Raw genomic sequence first — 20795 nt, 5'->3', positions numbered from 1 at the left:
AAGGGTAAACAAAGGAGGAGGCTGCAATGCTTGATAAGAAATGCATGCATTATCCTGCCCATGTAATTGTAACCCCTCTGTACAGTATGTTCACAAAAAAATAAAATTAAATTTAAAAAAAATTAAAAAAAAAAGAATTTCCTGCTGAGGCTGGCTTTGAACTGAAATTCTTTGAACTCAGACACCTGAGTAGCTAGGGAATCATTGACACTTAGCTTTCTTGAAATATTTTACACTTTGCTTGATTTCATTTCCTTTTTAAATCTTAGTTTAGTACTCTTAGTTTTCACAAAGCAACCGACCAGTCCATACCAAATATCCATAGTTTAAATTCGGTTGAAAATATTCAATTTATTTCTGCCCTATGAACATTAAAATAAACTTTAAGAACCAGATAGGCATAAGGAATCAATAATTAACTCATTAATTACACAAATATATATTTAACCCCTTTCTAGGTAGTAGATTAAGATCAAGTGGTAGAAAAAAGTGGTGTTGTTGGGCTGATATATAGCTCTGTGGCAAAGCACTTGTCTATCAAGTACACTGTTGTGAGACCAAAAAAGAAAACACAAAGTGGTGGGGGGTTTTGTTTGTTTGCTTGCTTGCTTGTTTTCTGTAACATACTATACTATTTAGTGTGGTGTGAAAATACATGAAAGGATCACCTAACAGAATACCACGTTCTATTGCTAGAGGAATTCATATGCAAAGTGAGATCTAAAATAATAGGTAGGAAGAAGTTAGATAAAGGGTGATGGGGCCAGAGTTATGATGTGAAAGTTATTCATTCTAATAGATGTTTATGAATGGAAAAGTGAATTGGAAATGAATTGGAAAGAGAGACATGAAGTACTTTGTAAATATATTGAAAGAATTTGAACTTTACCCCAATATGGGGATTCATTAAAGAGACTGAATCTAGGGAGTAATACATTAGCATCTGGATGTGCACCAGTTGCTTTTGTTTTTAATCCTAGCTACTCAAGATGCTGAGTATCTAGTCGAGGACTATTGTTCAAAGCCAGCCTGAGCAGAAAAAGGTCCAAGAGACTCTATCTCCAAAATAAACCAACAAAAAGCAGAGCTGTAGGTGTGTCTGATGTGGTAGAGTGCTGTTGAGAAGCAAGCTGAGCAAATGAAAGGCCCTCAATCCAAATTTCAATGTTGGAAAAAACTATCTGTAGTTTGGAAAACTTAAGGGAAAGAACAAATGAGAAAACTTATTACAAATCCACCTAAGAATATAATAACTGACACACTAAATAATTATAATGGAGATAATGAGAATACAGCTGGAAAGAAATTGAAAGAGGCAAAATTGATTTAAGAGTAAATAAAAAGATTAGGTTGTGAGGTTAAGAGTGCAGGTATTAAGCATGGTCCATAGGTTTGGGGCTTAAGTGATTGTGTAGGCTGTAATACCCAGAGAAAAGGAAGGACTCATTTGGAGAGAAGTTTCAAAACGAGTTCAGTTTCAACTATTGGGTTGTAGATATTTGTAGAATGGTTAAGAGGAGATGTCCTACAAGTAGTTATGTAGATATAGTGCTCAGGACAAATACCTGATCTAGAGCGGAATTAGCTATAATATAGATGATTAAGAGTGATTAGAGTTAGATAGATGATTTAAGTTATGAATGGGTTGAAGTCAAGGGAAAATAAGTAGGAAGAAAATATGCTAACAATTATTAGTTGAATAGAAGAAAAGAAGTCCCCCATGGAGATTGAAATGCACCCGGGAAAATAAGCAGAAATGATAATTATATTGTCTTGAAAATCAAGGAATGTAAAAATGTTTAGAAGGAATTGCCTTCAAATAGATGAAAGATATAAAGTTTTGAAAAGTATCTTATAATAAGCAAAATTACCTGCACAGAACAGATGGTAGTGCCTTTAATTCAAGTTGAAAAGGCAAAGGCTACAGTCGTAGATAACTTCATTCTAAATGAGATGATCGCAGCCAGAAATCCATGGTTTAGGAGGGGGAGAGTGGGGGGAAGGGATGGTAAGGGGGAACAAAGGAGGAGGCAACAATACTTGATAAGAAATGTACTCATTACCTTGTTTATGTAATTGTAACCCCTCTGTACAGTATTTTCACAATTAAAAAAAGATGGTTTATAATAAGAAACTAGAATATCTTGAGACTTTAGGAAGTCATAATCCCTGTTAGATGACAACAAAAAATGATGTGAGTGGTGGCACTGATGAAGATGCATAGTATGCATAAATGCACATGTTAAGTTGAAGCTCTTCTACAACTATTTAAGGATAATAATAATCATAAAAATATTCATGGGTAGTATGTCTGCTCTAGGTAACTAAAAGGTGAGTTCCAGAATTCTATTGTGTTGAAATTTATTGTATTGTAATTTATATATTGAGATTATCTTATATGTAAGAGACTCTCTGACCAGGAAAAAAAAAAAACACTTAATGGTAAATCATATTACCTTCTCTGTAGAAATTCACCAATAACTCTTACTTGTCTAAGCTAAAGACCAAAATCTTTCTCATGTTCCAAAAGGACCCTATATGACTTTAATTCCAACGGTTTCTCAATGGGCTCTTCACACATTCCAAACTAGGCTTCATTTAGCTTTTCCAACATCCTTGCTTTCACCTTAAGATATTTGTTCATTGGATAAAGAAAATGTAATATATATATATACACATATATATATGAGGGGATATATGTGTGTGTGTGTATATGTGTGTGTATGTGTGTGTGTGTGTGTGTGTGTGTATGTGTGTGTGTATGCCTCCACCAGAAAGAATGACACTGCCCCATTTGTTAGGCATTGGAAAGACCTGGAAAAATTATATTAAGTGAAGTAAGCCAGGCCCAAAGAAACATATGTTCCATGGTTTCCCTTATTTGCAATAATTAGTATATGTCTAGGATAAGCAGAAAACCTCAAAAGCTATGTACATGTGACCATATAAGATGAACTAAGTGAAATGAACCCAAAGATAGGGACATAAGAGGTTTTATCTTTCTTGCTGTTGTTTTTAATATATTTATAATGTACTATGTAATTTTTTGTTTCTTTTTTAAAATGTTTTTTATTGTGAAAATACTGTACAGAGGGGTTACAATTATATGAGCAAGGTAATGAGTATATTTCTAATCAAGCATTGTTGCTTCCTCCTTTGTTTTTCCCCTACCATTCCTGCCCTCCCATTTCCACTACCCGCCCCCCTCCATTGTTGCAATGGGTCCACCTGTATGTTCTTCCCCCATGGTATAATTCCTGTTTTCATTTATTTGATTCCAGTGTCCTGCATCTTGTTTATACATTTTTCTAATTTAAAAAGGGAGGGGAAGAGAAAACACAAAATGCTGAAATAAGGATACAAGTTGACCCATTGAAACAATGAGATGTACAAGACACTATGTTGAAAAAGAACTTTACAACTTTGGAGGAAAGTGGGAGGGAGGAGCTGGGGAAGTCTGGAGAGAAGGGATGGTAGGGGAAAAACAAAGGAGGGGAGGTAACAATGCTCCATAGGAAAAGTACTCATTACCTTACTCAGGTAACTGTACAATAAAAAATATATACTAAAAAAAGTTTTTTGTTCATTCTCTTCTCTGTCCTGAAAACATTCTCTACATTTTCTCTAGTTAATACCTAATTATATCTTTAAATCTCAATTCTTCCTTTATAACATTTATTTATTTGAAACATATAGTCAATACTCGTGTGTGTGCATGTGCATAAACATACACATATGCTTACAACTACTGGGGCTTTTTTTCCTCAGAATCTGAATACTCACTTAATTTTTTTATCAAATCTGGTGCTCTACCACTTGAGTCACAACTCCACGTCCAGCTTTTTTGCCAGTCCTAGGATTTGAACTCAGTGCCTGGGCACTGGAGTTTGTGCCTTTTTGTACACAAGACTAACACTCTACCACTTGAGCCATAGTGCCACTTCCAGCTTTTTTGAGTTTATTGGTGATAAGAATCTTGTGAGGACTCTTCTACCCTGGCTGGCTTTAAACTGTGGTCCTTAGATGTCAGCCTCCTGAGTAGCTAGGATTACAGGCATAAGCCGCTGGTATCTGGCTTTCTATTTGCTATTTTTTAAAGAATGTATTTTTTAATGACTTTTTCTCAGAAAAGTAGTGCATACTTTTGTCTTTCATACTCCCTTTAGTTTTATTTCAGAAAAGCAAGCCAAAGCTGCCCCTGTTTTAAGAAAGAGTAATTTAAGAATGTTATAGTAAGTGAATAAAAGTTGAAAAACCTAATTTGCTTCTCTCAATTTGTGAAAACCCTGTAGAAGGCAACTTTTTTCACAATGCATTTAAGTAGCTAAGTGTTGTATAATATAAATGTGATTTCTTTTGAAAAATTTGTAGGCACAAATGCCAATTCTTGCTTGGCATTGGTTGATCATGCCTGTAATCCTAGCTACTCAGGAGGCTGAGATCTGAGGATTGTGTTCAAGACAGCCTAGTCAGGAAAGTCCATGAGACTCTTATCTCCAATTAACCATCAGAAAACTGGAAGTGGTGCTGTGGCTCAAGTGGTAGAGCGCTAGCCCTTGAGCTGAAGAGCTGAGGGACAGCACCCAGGCCCAGAGTTCAAGCCCCACAACTGACAAAAAATAAAAAAGCCAATTCTTGGCTGTGTATTATGTTACATATTCTCATATATGTAGATCACCTCATTCCACTCTCATCAAACTCCTTGAGATTTTTTTCTAAAGTTTTAGAGTTGAAGAAGTTGATTTTCATAGGGGAAAAGCCTTTTTCCTATAGTAACACAAAGTAAACGACAAGACTAAAATTTGAATCTATGTATTCTAAGTCCAACCCAAAATCTTTTTATTGATACAAGTTCAACATTTTTGACACCAGACTAAATAATTCTCTTTCATGAAGGTCTGTGCTCTGCAATAGAAGATATTTGGTCTTTACCTACTAAATGATAATATTTTTCTGGTTATGAATCAAAAAATGTCATTGTAAAATGACCTCATTGTAAAATGAGAATTATTTCCAGTTTGGAACTATTTGTGTTTATTATGATACCTCTACATTTTAATCTAAAACTCTCAATTTTAAATAAACAACTTATAAAGAAAACACAATTGATTGAGCCATTTCTATAAAATAAATGAAGCATGAACAAAAGAGTACTATGTGTTATAGGTTTGTGAGGTAAGTGATTTCATGTAAGGACTTGAGTAATTCTTGATTGTGGTGCTAGAGAGGATATTAGGAAAAGGAGTAACAAAACTTGGACTAAGAGGAAAAGTACCAGTTGAAAGAATTAGCTGAATCCAACAGTTGAGAGAGTTTGTAGTAGGAAAGCAGACATATTGAGGAAAAACTAAATATCTACAAGATATATAAAGAGTCATAAATCTGAAAGTTCCTAGATACTTTAATTAGTAGAATTGGGGGTCAAGAACATAATCAGGGAATCAATCAGGAAACACTAAAAAGACAAAAACAGTGATAGAATGGAAGTGTGTTGTGTGCTACATATTGGAGTAATGCTCACTGAAGGGCAATATCTAACTTGTCTTTCCTTTGGATATTATGTGGTAAGCAGCGTAAGAGATAATGTTCAGTCTTAGTTAATATGAAGTATAATATGAAATATTACTAAGCAAAATATTTCAAAGACTCCCTTTCTATACTAAACTGGAAATTTTCATTGATATTATATAATTTAAAACTAGAAGTATGATTTAAAACTGATTATGGCATCTCATTTTCTTCATAGCAATCACAAACAAGTTAACACCCCACAAGAATATTGTGTGAGCCATACAACTCATTACATACTTTGAACTTCTGAATGATTCCATGGTTCTTCTGCCATATTCATTATTCTTATTATAATTTAAAGTGTAAGTTATAATGTGCTATATTAAGTACTATGATTTAAGTGACATTAAGTTTAATGCTGCTGCTGTGGAGAAGAATACATGTGAAAATAAGTGACTTTGGAAAGAGGTTAAACGTGATGAGATTCCCTGAGAAAGTTAACAGTGGGTCTCTAGTGTCAGTTTAGGAAAGATCAATATAAGGGAAAACAACATTGAAGCAAAAGGCTCAATGGCTATAGATTTATATGTACTGGGAACATATTCTCACTATTTCACCTTCATTGCTATATAGGAAAATTTGTTTATATATATGAACATTTTGATTTATTTAAGACCTTAAGGAATATATTCTTCTTATAAAATTAATATTAACTTTAAATTGACCTTAAAATTAATACTGACCTAAATTTGGCCTTGAAATTAAAAACTGTTTATTGATACATTGGCAGGAGAAAGTAAGTCACAGCATGAAAATTTTTTCAAATATTAATCAGCATAAATTCTAAAGAGGAAAACAATAAAGTCTATGAAACAAACAGAGGGAACATTTTAAACAGGAAGACACACCAAGATTTATCTGAGAAAGCAGTGTTTACACTGAACCTTAGTGAGTAGAAGTTTATCAGGTGGAATCATGGAGGGAAAGGTAATACAAACAAATACCTTGGGCAGGAAAAAGCTTGCTGGGTTTGAGAAACTGAATGAATGTCTGACTGAAAGGTGAGGTGGTAGAAAGCCAGGTAGTGCAGGGTTTTGTAGATTGCAAGTTCAGAGTATTCCAAGCACTTGGAGAATGGCTGTGGATTCTAATTCTGGATCTGATAGAAGGATGTTGGTTAAATTATTTGTTTCTGAGGTGGGGGGGAGGGAAAGGCTGGCAGGGATGGTAAGGGGAAACAAAGGAGGAGGCAACAATGCTTGATAAGAAATGTACTCATTACCTTGCTCATGTAATTGTAACCCCTCTGTATGGTATTTTCACAATAAAAAACATAAATTACTTGCTTCTCTTTGTTTCAATTTCTTCATTTGCTAAAAAGAGTTATTGACAAGGCTCCTCATGAAGTTTGTAAGGTTTAGTGAGTTAACAGATGTAGTTTGTTCGTTTTCAAGATTTTTTTAAGTCTGAGAGATGCTGTTACAGGTTCTTAGCTACTTTATGTTTTTAGAAGAAAAAAGATCACAATCACTCCAGCTACTGCTTCTCTCTTGCTGAAAATTAAAAGGTACCCAAAGCATTTGAATGATGAATAGCTTTTTGAGCTTCAAAAAATAAAGGATGCAATCACATATCCATCTGTAATCATTCTAATTTTATATGCAGCATTAAATGGCCCAGAATTGAGCAACAGTCTCTTTTGTTGGGGACTGATCTGAAATTTCTCTTGAAATGTGTCCTTGTGTCATGTTCATTTTATTCTTAGTGACACCAAAGTGAGAATACTCCAAAGACTTCTGGGTAACTTACAAAGAAGAAATTCAGTTCAGTTTGAACAGGTTTTTGTTTTGTTGTGTTTTGTTTTGTTTTGTTGTATGTGTATGTGTTTGTTTTAAGTATTGGGCTAGATTATCAGCCAGTGCTTAAGTTCACTGACTAGTTTTTCACCTCTGTAAGAATTATATTGCTTTATTTCACATTATCCCCCTGTATTATAAAGTTCAATTGTTGTACTTCAAGTCTCCAATCGACATTTCCTTTGTATGCATATACTGGAATGATTTTATTTAATAAAAAAAGAACATCTCCTATGTGGATTTTAAATTTCCCTTATTAAATATTTATATTTTCAAAATGTCTTTATTTAATTGAGTGAGGTGCTCGGTGCCATTTTAAAATAACCTCAGGTGGTAGGTGTAATGACATATCAAAGATCTGACCTTTAGCATTTTAGGATTCTATTTGTCTGCATTTCCTTCTGCATTCATTTAGTCTTAATTTATATGCTATTTTTGTATGACTTAATGAGCAGATGTATTAGCATAAGATTCATTAATCATAAAAATATATCTGTATACATGATATTTCTGTACAGTCTAACTAGTGATTTTAAGTTCATTTATATCTCAACTATGAAAAGTAGTGGACTGTAGAAGGCTGACCAGTATTTGCACAAACCTCATTCATTCTCATTAAATGCTTGGCAGATAGACCCTGGATCTCCTAAACTGATACCTATTCCCTTCTCACTTTTTTTCAGTCAGCTTATTATATTCTTTTATTTACCCAGAGATACCTTATTTTCCAATTCTCTGCTATTCCTTTTAAAAGAAAATTGAATGTAATATTTACACTGATGTAATTAAATTAACATCTTGCAGCCTCTTTCTGCGTGCTTTGGTAGCATAGATAATCATTTGTCTGGGTAGCTTACGGAATATAACCAAATTTACAGGATTATGATCATACACAATGATATGATATAAAAACTGATTTTTTCACCTATGCATTTAAGTATCTTTATATTGATTTTTAGAAATGGACATTCTAAATGGAAATTTTTGTAATCAGTCTGCATTATTCATATTTAAATTTTGTATTTTCTCAGTTTACATAAATCATTGTCTCAAGAAGAAAACTTGAAGGATCAGTTTAACCACACTCTTAGTACCTATGAAGAAGCTTTAAAAAACCAAGAAAACATCGTTCTCATCACTCAACAACAGAATGAAGAACTAGCTACCCAACTGCAGCAAGCTCGAGCAGAGCACGCAAACATGGAATTACAGCTTCAGTGTGCCGTAGAAGCCTCCCATGTGGCCAGTGAAAAAGTGCAGAAGTAAGTAAATGAATCGCCTTAATTTTAAAAATATGAAACATAACAACAATGAAAAAGCTTTCATTTGGGAATTGAACAGTGTAAACTTATTGTTTAAAAAAATTTAAAAAAAAACTGGCCAGATGCCAGTAACTCAAGTTTGTAATCCTCGCTACTCAGGAGGCTGACATCTGAGGATCGCAGTTCAAAGCCAGCCAGGGCAGTGAAGTGTGTGAGACTCTTATCTCCTATTAACCACCAGAAAACTGGAAGTGACACTGTGGTTCAAGTGGTAGAGTGCTAGCCTTGAGCTGAAGAGCTGAGGAACAGCAGACAGACCCAGAGTTCAAGCCCCACGACTGACCAAAAAAAAAGAAAAAAGTAGATTTAACTGAAGTAAATTCGTTGCATATATTCCTGTTTAGTACCAAAAAGTCATTTTGGGGAGAAATGATGTTACTATTTAGGATGGATTATTTTTATTTAATAACAGATCTTATCTGCTGCAGAGACTGTACTGTTAGAATCATTCCATATGCCCACACAAATATAGTAGTCAAAGTTATTTGAAGGAGGAAAAGGCTGCAGTCAACTTACTACCAATATTCCTGGAGCTTCAATAAACTCCTGCTGGAGGAGCTGGAAAGGTGGCTCAGTGGTAGAGCGCTTGCCTTGCATGCATGAGGCCCTAGGTTCGATTCCTCAGCACCACATAAGCAAAAGAAAAAAAGCCGGAAGTGGCGCTGTGGCTCAAGTAGTAGAGCACTAGCCTTGAGCTAAAGAGCTGAGGGACAGAGTCCAGGCCCAGAGTTCAGGCCCCATGACCGACAAAAAAAAAAAACAAAACTCCTGCTGGAGTTGAGATCATTGACCTTGCAATCTGAGACTTCTAGATACATAAAATCCTGTACAGTGAAATTAATTTTCTTGTGTGTTCTTTTGAAGTATTCAGTGTTTCTTTTCATAATGCAAAATTGTATTTGTTTATTTTGAATGATCTTTGCATTTTTATTAAAATTTAAATAATGCTGCACAGTCATTCCATTCTTATAACAGCCAGCAGAATGTTAACAACTTACCAGGCAAAGAAATTACTTGGTAATTTATGAAATTTGAACATAATAGAATTTTTCTGAGGAATTTTAATGTAATAAAACTGGTCATTGTAATTTTCTATATGTATTGCAGATAGTATTATATCATTCATATGCCTAATTACATTCAGTTTCTAATACATGCATTTTTTCTTAATTTTTATTTTAGTTTCACATATGAAGTTGTGCTTACTTCTAGATATTTTGTATTTTACTTCGTATTTGAAGATAAGTCTTCTCAACCATTTTCCCTAACATCTCTGAAATTTAAATTAATAGTCCAAGTTCAGGTGAATCTCTGTCAAGACTACTGTAAGATAGGTTTGGGAATTACACAAATTAATCTTTACAAGTGTACCTTCAAACTTTTCATTGATGTAAATATATTTTTTAGGTTTGAAGATTAGCTTTATATTCAGTCCAAAACTTTACCTAGTTTTTCACGATGTATATTAACAGTCCAAGAACAATATAATATGTAAGTGGCTCTAATTTCATTGTAAATAGCAATCTTTAATTTTTGGCAGCATCTGATTTAGCTCTGTTAGCTCAAAAATCTCCAAAACATTAAAATGTACATATTTTCTTGGTCTTCATTTCTATATATCACTAAAATTGCCTGAACCAGTGGTTGGTAAAGGATAATTTTTTTCAAGTCAGTTTTTGAAATGTCAAGTTTTATTTAATTTTTTAATTTTAGATCTCATCAACTAGCTTAATGGTTTGTTTGGGGGAAAAAAAACATTTTTAAACCAAGAAGTAGAATAAGAATAATCTCACACAATTACTTGAAATTGAACAATTTTCACTGTAGGACAAATTCTGTTTTATTATCCTTGTTTTGCATTTTTACCACAAACAGTTCCAAACTTTTTTTGTTTTTTTTTAATTGTGAAAATACCATACAGAGGGGTTACAATAACATGAGCAAGGTAATGAGTACATTTCTTATCAAGCATTGTTGCCTCCTCCTTTGTTCAAAACTTTTTAATAAATGGCCACTCTGTGGTTAGTATTGAAGCATATCTATGCTATTTATAAAAGTTTAATGTTAAAATTACAATGTTAACTATTGTAATGTTAAAATACTATGAAATATCAGAATTCAAGTATTATCAAGAATATTATGCATATTTACTTTAGTATGTTTCATTTTAATTGCCATCAGGTAGGCAAAGTGTATCTCCATGGAAGTTTATGTGAATATCATCTTTTTTGCATTTCTTCACTGCATTTATGAGAAAAGTTATCCTTTGAAAAGAAACCAAGTAAAAAGACTTTGCATGATAGTATTAGTCTTCTCTATACCATCTAAAATTACTCTTATTAACAAATACTTGGAAAAATCTTCACAATCAAAATTCTCAAATAACTTATCAATAATCACTACCTCGTGTGTGTGTGTGTTTGTGTGTATGTTATTCTGGAGCTTAAACTAGGGCCCAGCACATTTTATTGGCTTTTTTTTCTCAGATCGCATACTCTAACACTTGAGTCACACCTTCACTTCCAAAATTTTGTAAATTAATTGGAGATGAGTTTCACCAACTTGTCTTCCCTGGCTGGCTTCAAAATGTTATCCTTAGATCTCAACTTCTTGAGTAGCTAGGATCACCGTTGTGAGCTGTCAGGTCCTGGCTGACTCATCTCTAATTTTTAAATTTGCATTCATTCTTCTGCTACTAAGATTAAACTCTTACACTAAAGTTGTTCTTTTTAAGGTCACAATTATTTCCTCTCTTAAATCCATGGCCCATATTTTTATTATACAACTGATATATGGTCGTGGTAAAAAATAAAAATGCTCATACATCTGCAGTAATATAATGGCTTAAAATTTAGATTTTGGATTCATCATGTATAGATGTATACTTGGACATTTTCTTTTAAAACATTGAATTATGTGGTCAGTGTTATACCTACTTCAACGTTGTTGTAAGAACCAAATGAAAGAATGTGTCAGTGCTTTCAGAATTATGCACTTTAAATATTCCTCCTTCTCTTGCCATCTCACTATACCATCTCATGCCTTAGGAGAGCTCTGTCCTTCCAAGAGTGAATGCCTTTACAAACATTGTTCCTTCTGCTTGGATCATTGGCCCTTTCCCCATAGGAATCTTTTTAATCCTATGGGAGTTAGTATAGTAGAGGATAGAAAAACAACTTTGTAGGAAAGTTAGACAGCCTTGGGTTTGAATTACTGGTTTCTTGTGTTTCACTTGTGAGATTAGGGGCACATTACTTATCACCTAGAGGGGAGTGTTTCTCACATAACTCAGTTATTCTGGCTGTATGGGCAGGTTTCTAATAAGGGACTGATTGTATCACATGGAAAATGCTTAATATACTGCAAGTTACTATTTTAAATATTCTAAAAGTTGTTATTAATATCATCATATTTGTCAATATAACAAGACCACTCTAATTTGCTAGAAAGTAAAATCACTCTGTTGTATGTATTGTCATAGTATTAGGGGCAATCTATACATTATTGAAGCTTTACCAGTCAACAATATGTCCAGTTAAACTGTATAATCTGTTGCTATATCCAAACATAGTTATTTATTATGTCAATCATGTTTGTATGTCTTTTCTGCTAAAATACAAGTCCTTTGAGAGTAAGAAATGTGTCCTAAAACTTTACTTAGCACATCTTACCTATTGAATGTTCTTTGGAAAACAGGGAAAGAGATAGAAAGTTTATGTTCTAAACTATGGGAAATATATGCAAGTTGAGATATGACTATATAACCACATTATGTTATTTTAGCACCTACTAAGGTTAGTTAACACCCCAATGACAGATGCAGATGATTTTTAAACTATTTGTTATTGTATTTGAACTGTCTTTTAAATCCCATGTACCATTCCTTCTTGCCTTTTGGAGTTCTAGAATACCTTTTTCTTTTCCTTTACTTCTCTGGCTTTTTCTACTCCATTTCTTTCAGAGAGTAGGTCTACAAGCTATTCCTATATAATGATTGCTCTAAAGATTACTTCTACGTAATTCCAAGGAAATCTTCACTTCCATAGTCACTACCTGTTAGCTAAATGACTTCCAAATCTTTATTTTAGTACACAGCTCTTTCTTGAGATCTCCAGAGATCTCTGAGATTTGAGTTCCCAAGCTTCTTCATTCTTCTCTCAACTCTATAAAAGTCTTCTCTAATAAAGTCCTCTCCATTCTCTTATATTTTCCATCTCAGTTTATGAACTTCAGCGATTTTATCTATTCCCATTTGTTTACTTCTTTACCTTTCACTTTCCTTTTCCCTTGTCTCCTAATTTCCTCCACCCCAGTCTCAGTAATTAACTTGCATTAGTTTAGCTCCTTCTTATCTTTTATCTAAAATATTGCAGCGATCACAAGTCTTACCAACCTGTAGTTCTCTTAAGTTTTATCTTCCTTACTGCCACCAGAGTTAATCTTTCTAAAATATAAATCAGAGCATATTATTTTATCTTAAAACTCTCACTGATTCTTCAAGTTAATGTGAACTATGAAGCATATTACTGGCTATCTCCTATTGTTCTACAATCTTTCGTTTTTCTTCTTAAATTTCTTCTTAGAATTTATTCCTACCTTTTAGGTTCATGGTGCCAAACTTTTTTACTCCCTGAAATCCCCCTAACCTTGCCTCTATAATGCGCTTTTAGCTTGATTCTTCCTTTACTTATCTTTATAAATCTTTTTTTTCATTATTGCTTTTATAGCACTCAGTCTATCTCTTTATTAGAGACCTTAGTGATCTAGGTGTAATAGTTTTGAGTATTTTTATTTTCTATCTACTCCACTCTCTCCTATATTTCCCAAACACAGTCACAATTTTACTCACCTTTATTCTCATCTCCTTCACAAACTCACCCAGCTATCTGCTGTTAGGTACATACTCCATAAATATAATTTAACAGGTGATATAATAATAAACTAAAGTAAAAGTAAGTGAAGCAAAAGCTGGTCTGGTTAGGAATATAGGAAATATTATTATGTGCTCTTATCTGCTTTAGACCTTAATACAAAACTTTTCCTCTCTACCCAGTGACTAAAGCATACCATTTTCATAGAAAACGTTGACTTTTATAGTTGGTTTTGCCCACCTCCTCTCACTAGCACCACCTCACCTTCTCCTCTTTAGGAACTGGGATTTCATGACAAGGTTTTAACCCTTTTTATAACTACTCACTTCTATAAAGTTCAATTTTAAGATCTAATATTTTCAGTAATAGTTGATGGAGATCATATACTATTGCTAATTGTAGAATTAAAGTTATATTTTATTTTCTTTGCATCATAAAAGTTTTTAATGTGTTCTGACACCTTTCCTTTTAACATACAGGTATATTCCTGGAAAGAAAAGTTGTTCAGAATTACTATCCAGAAGCCGGTATATAAATATTTGCAGAGTAAAAGTCAATGAATGCTTAACCTCATTCTGTCAGCTGTCATAAAATCTAAAATTCCACCAATGAAAAGCCATTCCTTTAGTTTAAACTCTACATATTTCCATTAACTTCTGTTAATTTTATATATGTCTCCTTTAAAATAAGTATGTTTTTGAAAGAATGACACATGGTAATATAGCTTTTAATTCTTTTGGAGAGAGGAGCTGTGTGAAGATAGGGGGAACTAAAAAGTAGGCAAAGAACATAGAAACTTGGTGAGGAAAAACTGCATTTAGTAGTTTTGCCAAAGACCATCCCTAATCCTCATTTATTAATGAAAAAATTGGCATGCTCATTCATTAAATGGATTTTTTTCATCATGAGAAATTTAAAACTTAAAGGTGTTTTTTTTTTTTTTTTTTTTTTTGGGTCCAGTCGTGGGGCCTGAACTCTGGGCCTGGGCACTGTCCCTCAGCTCTTCAGCTCAAGGCTAGCGCTCTACCACTTGAGCCACAGCGCCACTTCTGGCTTTTTTGTTTCTGCTTATGTGGTGCTGAGGAATCGAACCCAGGGCCTCATGCATGCAAGGCAAGCACTCTACCACTGAGCCACTTTCTCAGCCCTTAAAGGTGTTTTTTATTATATTTTATTTTCCAATTATACGTATGCTTCTCAAGGACTGAAACAAAAGTTCCAGATACTTTTTAATGCATTTTTACATTCAGGATATTTAAACTATACATCGTTACTTAAAATAAAAGTAATGATAATGATACTGATAAGGTTAAAAGTTCCTTCAATGACCTGTCTTACATTTGTATAACTTTTGTTGCATAGAATCTGTATTATGGGCCAGATTTATAATGATATGATCAAACGGCTTAACATTTGCATGAGGTCTACTCATTTAAATTTCATAAGGCAAGTAAAATATTAGAGATCTGGATAAAATTAATAGATTTTTTAAAATTATAAATTGACTTATGAAGTATAGTATACCCTGAATATTCTGAGTGATACTGACTAGACAGAATAAAAACAAGTAAAGCTAACAACCCTGCCTTTTAGCCAAATACTAATTTGAAGAAGTAGTTGCAAAAGAAATTGGGAACCATGATTTGTGAATTCTCAGCTTGATTTCCCTGCTGATATGTAAGAACTATCGTAGTTCTCTTTCCCTTCAAACTGTCACCAGCATGTCACATAAGGTTCTTAGTATAGAACTAACTTACTTTCCACAAACTCAGAGGCTTAAACTGTAGGCTGAAATATAAATCAGGATTGATAATTTTGGGTGCTGAGAACAGGAGCAGAATGTTTCCACTACTCCATCAAAAGACTTCACTAGATTTTTAGTTTTATTTCTATCTCTAGATTATGTTAAAATATTCTTAAGTAGCTTAGAAGGAAAAGACTGTGAATTGTTTTACAATTACTTATTATCAATAAAATTATTTTCCTTTGTGTCAATTCTACCTGTGATATTTTTCCTGTAAATTCTTGCTTAGACTATCAGCTAATTCTTTTTTTTTGGGGGGGATGGGGGGAGTCCAGTCGTGGGCCTGAACTCTGGGCCTGGGCACTGTCCATCAGCTCTTTAGCTCAAGGCTAGTGCTCTACCACTTGAGCCATAGCACCACTTCCGGCTTTTTTCTTTTTGCTTATGTGGTTCTGAGGAATCAAACCCAGGGCCTTGTGCATGCAAGGCAATCCCTCTACCACTGAGCCACCTTCCAGCCTTATCAGCTAATTCTAAGACATTAGACCTATATGATTACTGTAAATACTGTTATAATCACATAATAACTTTTGTAAATTCTAACTTACCATAAGTGGATTCAAAACTTGATGTTTAAAGTTGACTTTGATCCACTAATACTATTACTAAGGGATAGGACTTTAAATTTTTTAGCTTTTCTAGAAATTATTCATCAAACATATTTTTACCTGAGCACCATAACTCACACCTGAAATCCTAGCTACACAGTATGCTAAGATCTGGAGAACTGCAATTTGAGGACAGAGTAGACAGAATTCTATCCTCATCTTCAGAACAAGCAATAAAAAGCCAGACTGAAAATATACCCCAAGTGGTACAGAATTAGCTTAGCAGCATAAGTCATGAAGTTCAAGCCCCAGTCACCCCCTTAAATTTTTTTTCTGAGTGTGAAATTTAAATGCTGAATTATGAGACATAACCTGATAATAATAGGTTAATCTATTGCTAATAGTTTGTTTTCAGATGTCCTCTCCAATTAGTTTGATAAATATCACTTTAATAAGGCCACCTTCTAAATCTATATCTAATTACATATAACTGTAGTATTATTTACATTTAGATGATAGACTCAGATAATTCCTAAGCAATGATTGTAAGATGCACAACATCTAAATATGCTTAATTTTTTTATTCTTAGACTTTAGACATACTTTTAAAGAATTTAATGAATACTAAATTTATGATCATGAACACATTTTTAAATTATCTGATTATATATTTAACCTACGAACTACAAATCTTCAACTTTATCAATCAAGGATGTATTTTATTAAAATGATCAGTTCTATTAAATATTTATGTAAGGGATTACCTTTCTCTTTCAAGTACTTTTTTTTGTCTATTGTGAGGTTTGAACTCAGGGCCTAGGCACTGTCCCTGAGACTCTTTGTGCACAAGGCTAGTAGTGCTCTACCACTTGAGCCTCAGAGCCACTTCCAGCTTTTGAGGGGTTAATTGGAGATAAGAGTCTCACAGAGACTTTCTGCCCCAGCTGGCTTCAGACTGTGATCCTCAGATCTCAGCATCCTGAGTAGCTAGGATTATAGGCATGAGCCACGGCACCCAGCTCTTTCAAGTTCTTAGTTATATTCATTTATTTATAAAGACTAAGAATTTAGGTTTGCATCTTAAGTGTTAGAGACTGTCTTATTTCTACATAAAGAAGAAACAGTTTCAATTGTCTGCCTAACTCCTTTATACGGAGGAAGGATTAATTTAGGATTATTAGGACTGTAACCTAACCCAGAATTTAAGAGGTTCTAGTAGAGTGGAAAGTGAAGGATCCAAGCTAAAGAAAAAAAAAAGGAACTCTCTAAATCTAAGAGTATGTTCTGTATCTAATAAGACGGGTCATGAAAGTAGAAATTAAAAAATTAAATTACAACATGATCTATTTCATTTGATTCTGTTATTTCAGAAGATATTATCCAATGCTAAAATATATAAACATTTCATGTAAGTACAATGGAAGATAAAAAAGGAAGAAAATTCTAAAAAATGAGAAATCCATATTCTTCTAGGTTTAAGACTAAATAAAATACCTGTGTTCTTGTTTTTCCTAGTACAACAATAATTAAGTCAGTTTTTATCATTTTGGGAAAGTTATAGAATGATCTTAACAATAATCACTTACATTTTGACTAGAACTTAATAAGGTGTGAAAAATACAAGAGTGCTTATTGCTCAGATAAACATCTATGTTTATATGTAACCCTAAGTTCCATAGATTTAATATATTATTTAACAAATGTCAGTTTGCTTGACTCTGACCTTGGTTTTGCTTGAGTCTGTTCTTGGCTCCAGCTGAACCCCTTCTTACTGTAGATACTTCTATACTGAAACTCATCCATTTTACTTGATAATAGTTTTAGAATTAGTGAAAATAAGATAAAATAGAAGCTTACCACAGAAATTAGATTTTTAGAAGTTTTTGTGTTTCTTACTTAAATGTTTCTTAATCTCAGTATTTACTATAATATGCTTGCTAGAATGAGTTGTTATTCTCAGTACTTTATACAACTCACTTAGAACTTACCCTTTGCTTTCTTAATTTTTATTTCTGAAATTTGGGGGTGGGAATACTTGTGTTTGAAGTCAGGGCCTTTTGCTTGCTAAAATGGTACTCTACCACTTGACCCATGCTTTTAGGTCTACATTTTACTGCTTATTTGGGAAATGGAATCTCATGAACCTTTTTGTCAACCTAATGTTGAATTGTGATCCTCTGATCTCAGCCTCCTGAGTAAGATTATATAGACATTAGCCACTAGCTATGACTGTTTTCTCTATTTTTAATAATATAGATTGGGCACTATTAGTATAGAAAGTAGCTGGGCGCCTGTGGCTCACACCTGTAATCTTAGCTACTCAAGAGGCCGAGATCTGAGGACTGCAGTTCAAAACTACCTGAGCAGGAAAGTTTGTGAGACTCTTATCTCAAATTAACCACCAGAAAACTGGAAGTGGCACTATGGCTCAAGTGGTAGAGCACCGCCGAAGAGCTGAGGGAAAGTGCCCAGGCCCAGTGTTCAAGACCCATGACCAAAAAAAGGTATATTTAATTTTATGCAAATAAGGGTTCCTCAAATAACCCAAACAAATAGTCATTTAAAACTTCCTTATGAGTTGTAGCTTGCATGTGTGTGTGTGTGTGTGTGTGTGTGTGTGTGTGTGTGTGTGTGTGTGTGTGTGTGTTCAAGTCCTGGGGCTTCAACCAAGAACCTGGATACTTTCATAACCAGGCTGGCTTCAAACTACAATCCTCAGATCTCAGACTGCTGAGTAGCTAGGCATGAGCTACAAGCTCCTGGCAAGATATAAATTCTGAAAATAAAATTTGGAAAATTAGTTGAATCTAAGAGGAAGTAAAAACACAAATGTTACCTGGATTTTAAGACCTAATAGTTGACTGCTTCTTCCTACCAGATCAGGAATTTGGTCTTGTGTCCATTTCATCCTCAAAAAAATGTATAGCATAAATTCTTTGCTTGTTTCACAGTTACTTTTCTGGTAAGATCATACATTGCTGTACATAATCTTTGTGTGTGTGTGTGTGTGTGTGTGTGTGTGTGTGTGCGTGCGTGCATGCGTGTGCGTGCGTGCACGTACTTGTACCAAAACTTGAACTCAGGACCTCAAGCACTCTTGGCTTTCTTGTTCATAGTTGGCACTCAACAACTTGAGTGGGCTGGGAAGGTGGCTCTGTGGTAGATTGTTTGCCTTATATGCATAAGGCCCTGGGTTCGATTCCTCAGCACCACATAAGCAGAAAAAGCCAGAAGTGGTGCTGTGGATCACGTGGTAGAGTGATAGCCTTGAGCTGAAAAGCTGAAGGACAGCACCAGGCCCAGAGTTTAGGCCTCACAACTAACAAAAAAAAACCCTTGAGCCACAATGTTATTCTGGAAGTGTCTGTCAGACTTTTTTGCCTAGGCTTGCTTTAAACTACAGTCCTCTAGGTCTCATCCTCCTAAGTAGCTATAACAGACATGAGTCACCAGTGCCTATCTAAATTTTACTTTTTAACATTTACATTAGAAGAGGAAAAAATGACAATGTTGTATATAATAGCACCTTATATTGAATATTCTTTAATATCTTGAAACATCCTCTTTAAATTAATCTGCCTTCTGAGCTGAATTATGTGTATTTCACACCAGTCTTACAAGTTCTCCTTTGCTGACTCTCATGCCTAATCTTTCCCAGAAGATAGGAGTAGCACAGTTCAAGAACAAGAATGAATCTCTGTATAATCACACCACAATGTGAGGTGACCCTAAGACAGAAAACTGACCAGATACACATATGGGTTTTAGGAAGACTTTCTGATGCTCTTTTCTAACACAGCTGTGAGAAGAATGTGGCTAAGACCCAATAGTCATTCTTGAGGGGAGCTGGCAAAGGAAACCATGAGAGGAAGAGAATTTAACACATGGGTGTAAGAGAGTACGGCTTCATTGATGGGATCTGAGGAGAATGCCTAATGACTAGGAAGAATCAAACTTGGCAATGAAAATACAAAGCTCTTTTCATCAATTCAAACACAGAGTCTAAAGCTGCAGATGGTCACCTCCAGCCTTGTCTATTCAGTGTTGAGTTTTATAAAATGGCACTTTGGTGAATACTAATAGATCAAAACAAAGATTTAATATTGTAAAGCTGTGGTGTTCATTCTTAAATGAGTGTACAGGTCAGCATCTCAGAAAAGGATAAAAAGGAGTACCTCTTATATACGGGGTAAAGCCTTTTTGTTATTTTTAAACTTCAAAAATAAATGACATCTTTAACATACAGATTGTGCTCTGTGGTGAGTGGTTTATAGTATGAAAAAGAACAAAAATGAGGGTGATGTTTATGTTCATTGATTTCTTGCTTCTCTTTGAGGATTCTGTTTATAATGTTTGTTAAAATCATCCTTTAATATTTTCTTGAAGCTCACTTGATAAGATAAATCTGTGCTGCTATTCTCCAGGATGAATCAGTCTAATTAAAAATTTAGGTCAAACAATTTATATGTGAAATAGAACTCCCTTTTGCTTATCTTTTCTGGGCATGTAAAGAAAGATTGTTTAGTACAAAAAAAGCTCTTGAACTTTAATTCAGTCTTGATATTATATTTTTGCTACTTTTATTTGATTTTCTAAGATTTTAGAAATTAATAATAATTGTTGACATATTAAAGGGTAATTCATTGTATTTAACTTATTTCTTCTGTTTACACAATCAGGTCTTAATTTCAATTAAGTTTTTTACAATAAGCATTATTGCCCCTTTATAAAATTCTTAAGCTAAACCAAACAATTGAAGCTTTTCCCAATGTAAGCTTAAAAATGTGAGCTTAGGGCTGGGAAGGTGGCTCAGTGGTAGAGCGCTTGCCTTGCATGCTCAAGGCCCTGGGTTCGATTCCTCAGCACCACATAAGCAAAAAGAA

General features: G+C 34.1%; 1 protein-coding gene across 3 annotated transcripts in view; it reads left to right on the top strand.

Annotated features, from left to right (window-relative positions):
* Mipol1 (mirror-image polydactyly 1) overlaps positions 1-20795 on the top strand; it is a 320856-nt gene that overhangs the window by 271432 nt on the left and 28629 nt on the right. For all 3 annotated transcript variants that reach the window (XM_013012202.1, XM_013012201.1, XM_013012203.1), the window contains one exon: positions 8399-8629. In XM_013012202.1, the coding sequence (XP_012867656.1) occupies positions 8399-8629 (231 nt within the window). The remainder of the gene's footprint in view (positions 1-8398; positions 8630-20795) is intronic.

This window comes from Dipodomys ordii, unplaced genomic scaffold (assembly GCF_000151885.1).
Source record: "Dipodomys ordii isolate 6190 unplaced genomic scaffold, Dord_2.0 Scaffold16, whole genome shotgun sequence".
NCBI lineage: Eukaryota > Metazoa > Chordata > Mammalia > Rodentia > Heteromyidae > Dipodomys > Dipodomys ordii.
Note: the sequence above shows the minus strand (reverse complement) of the source record. Positions and strands in the feature narration are given on the sequence as shown.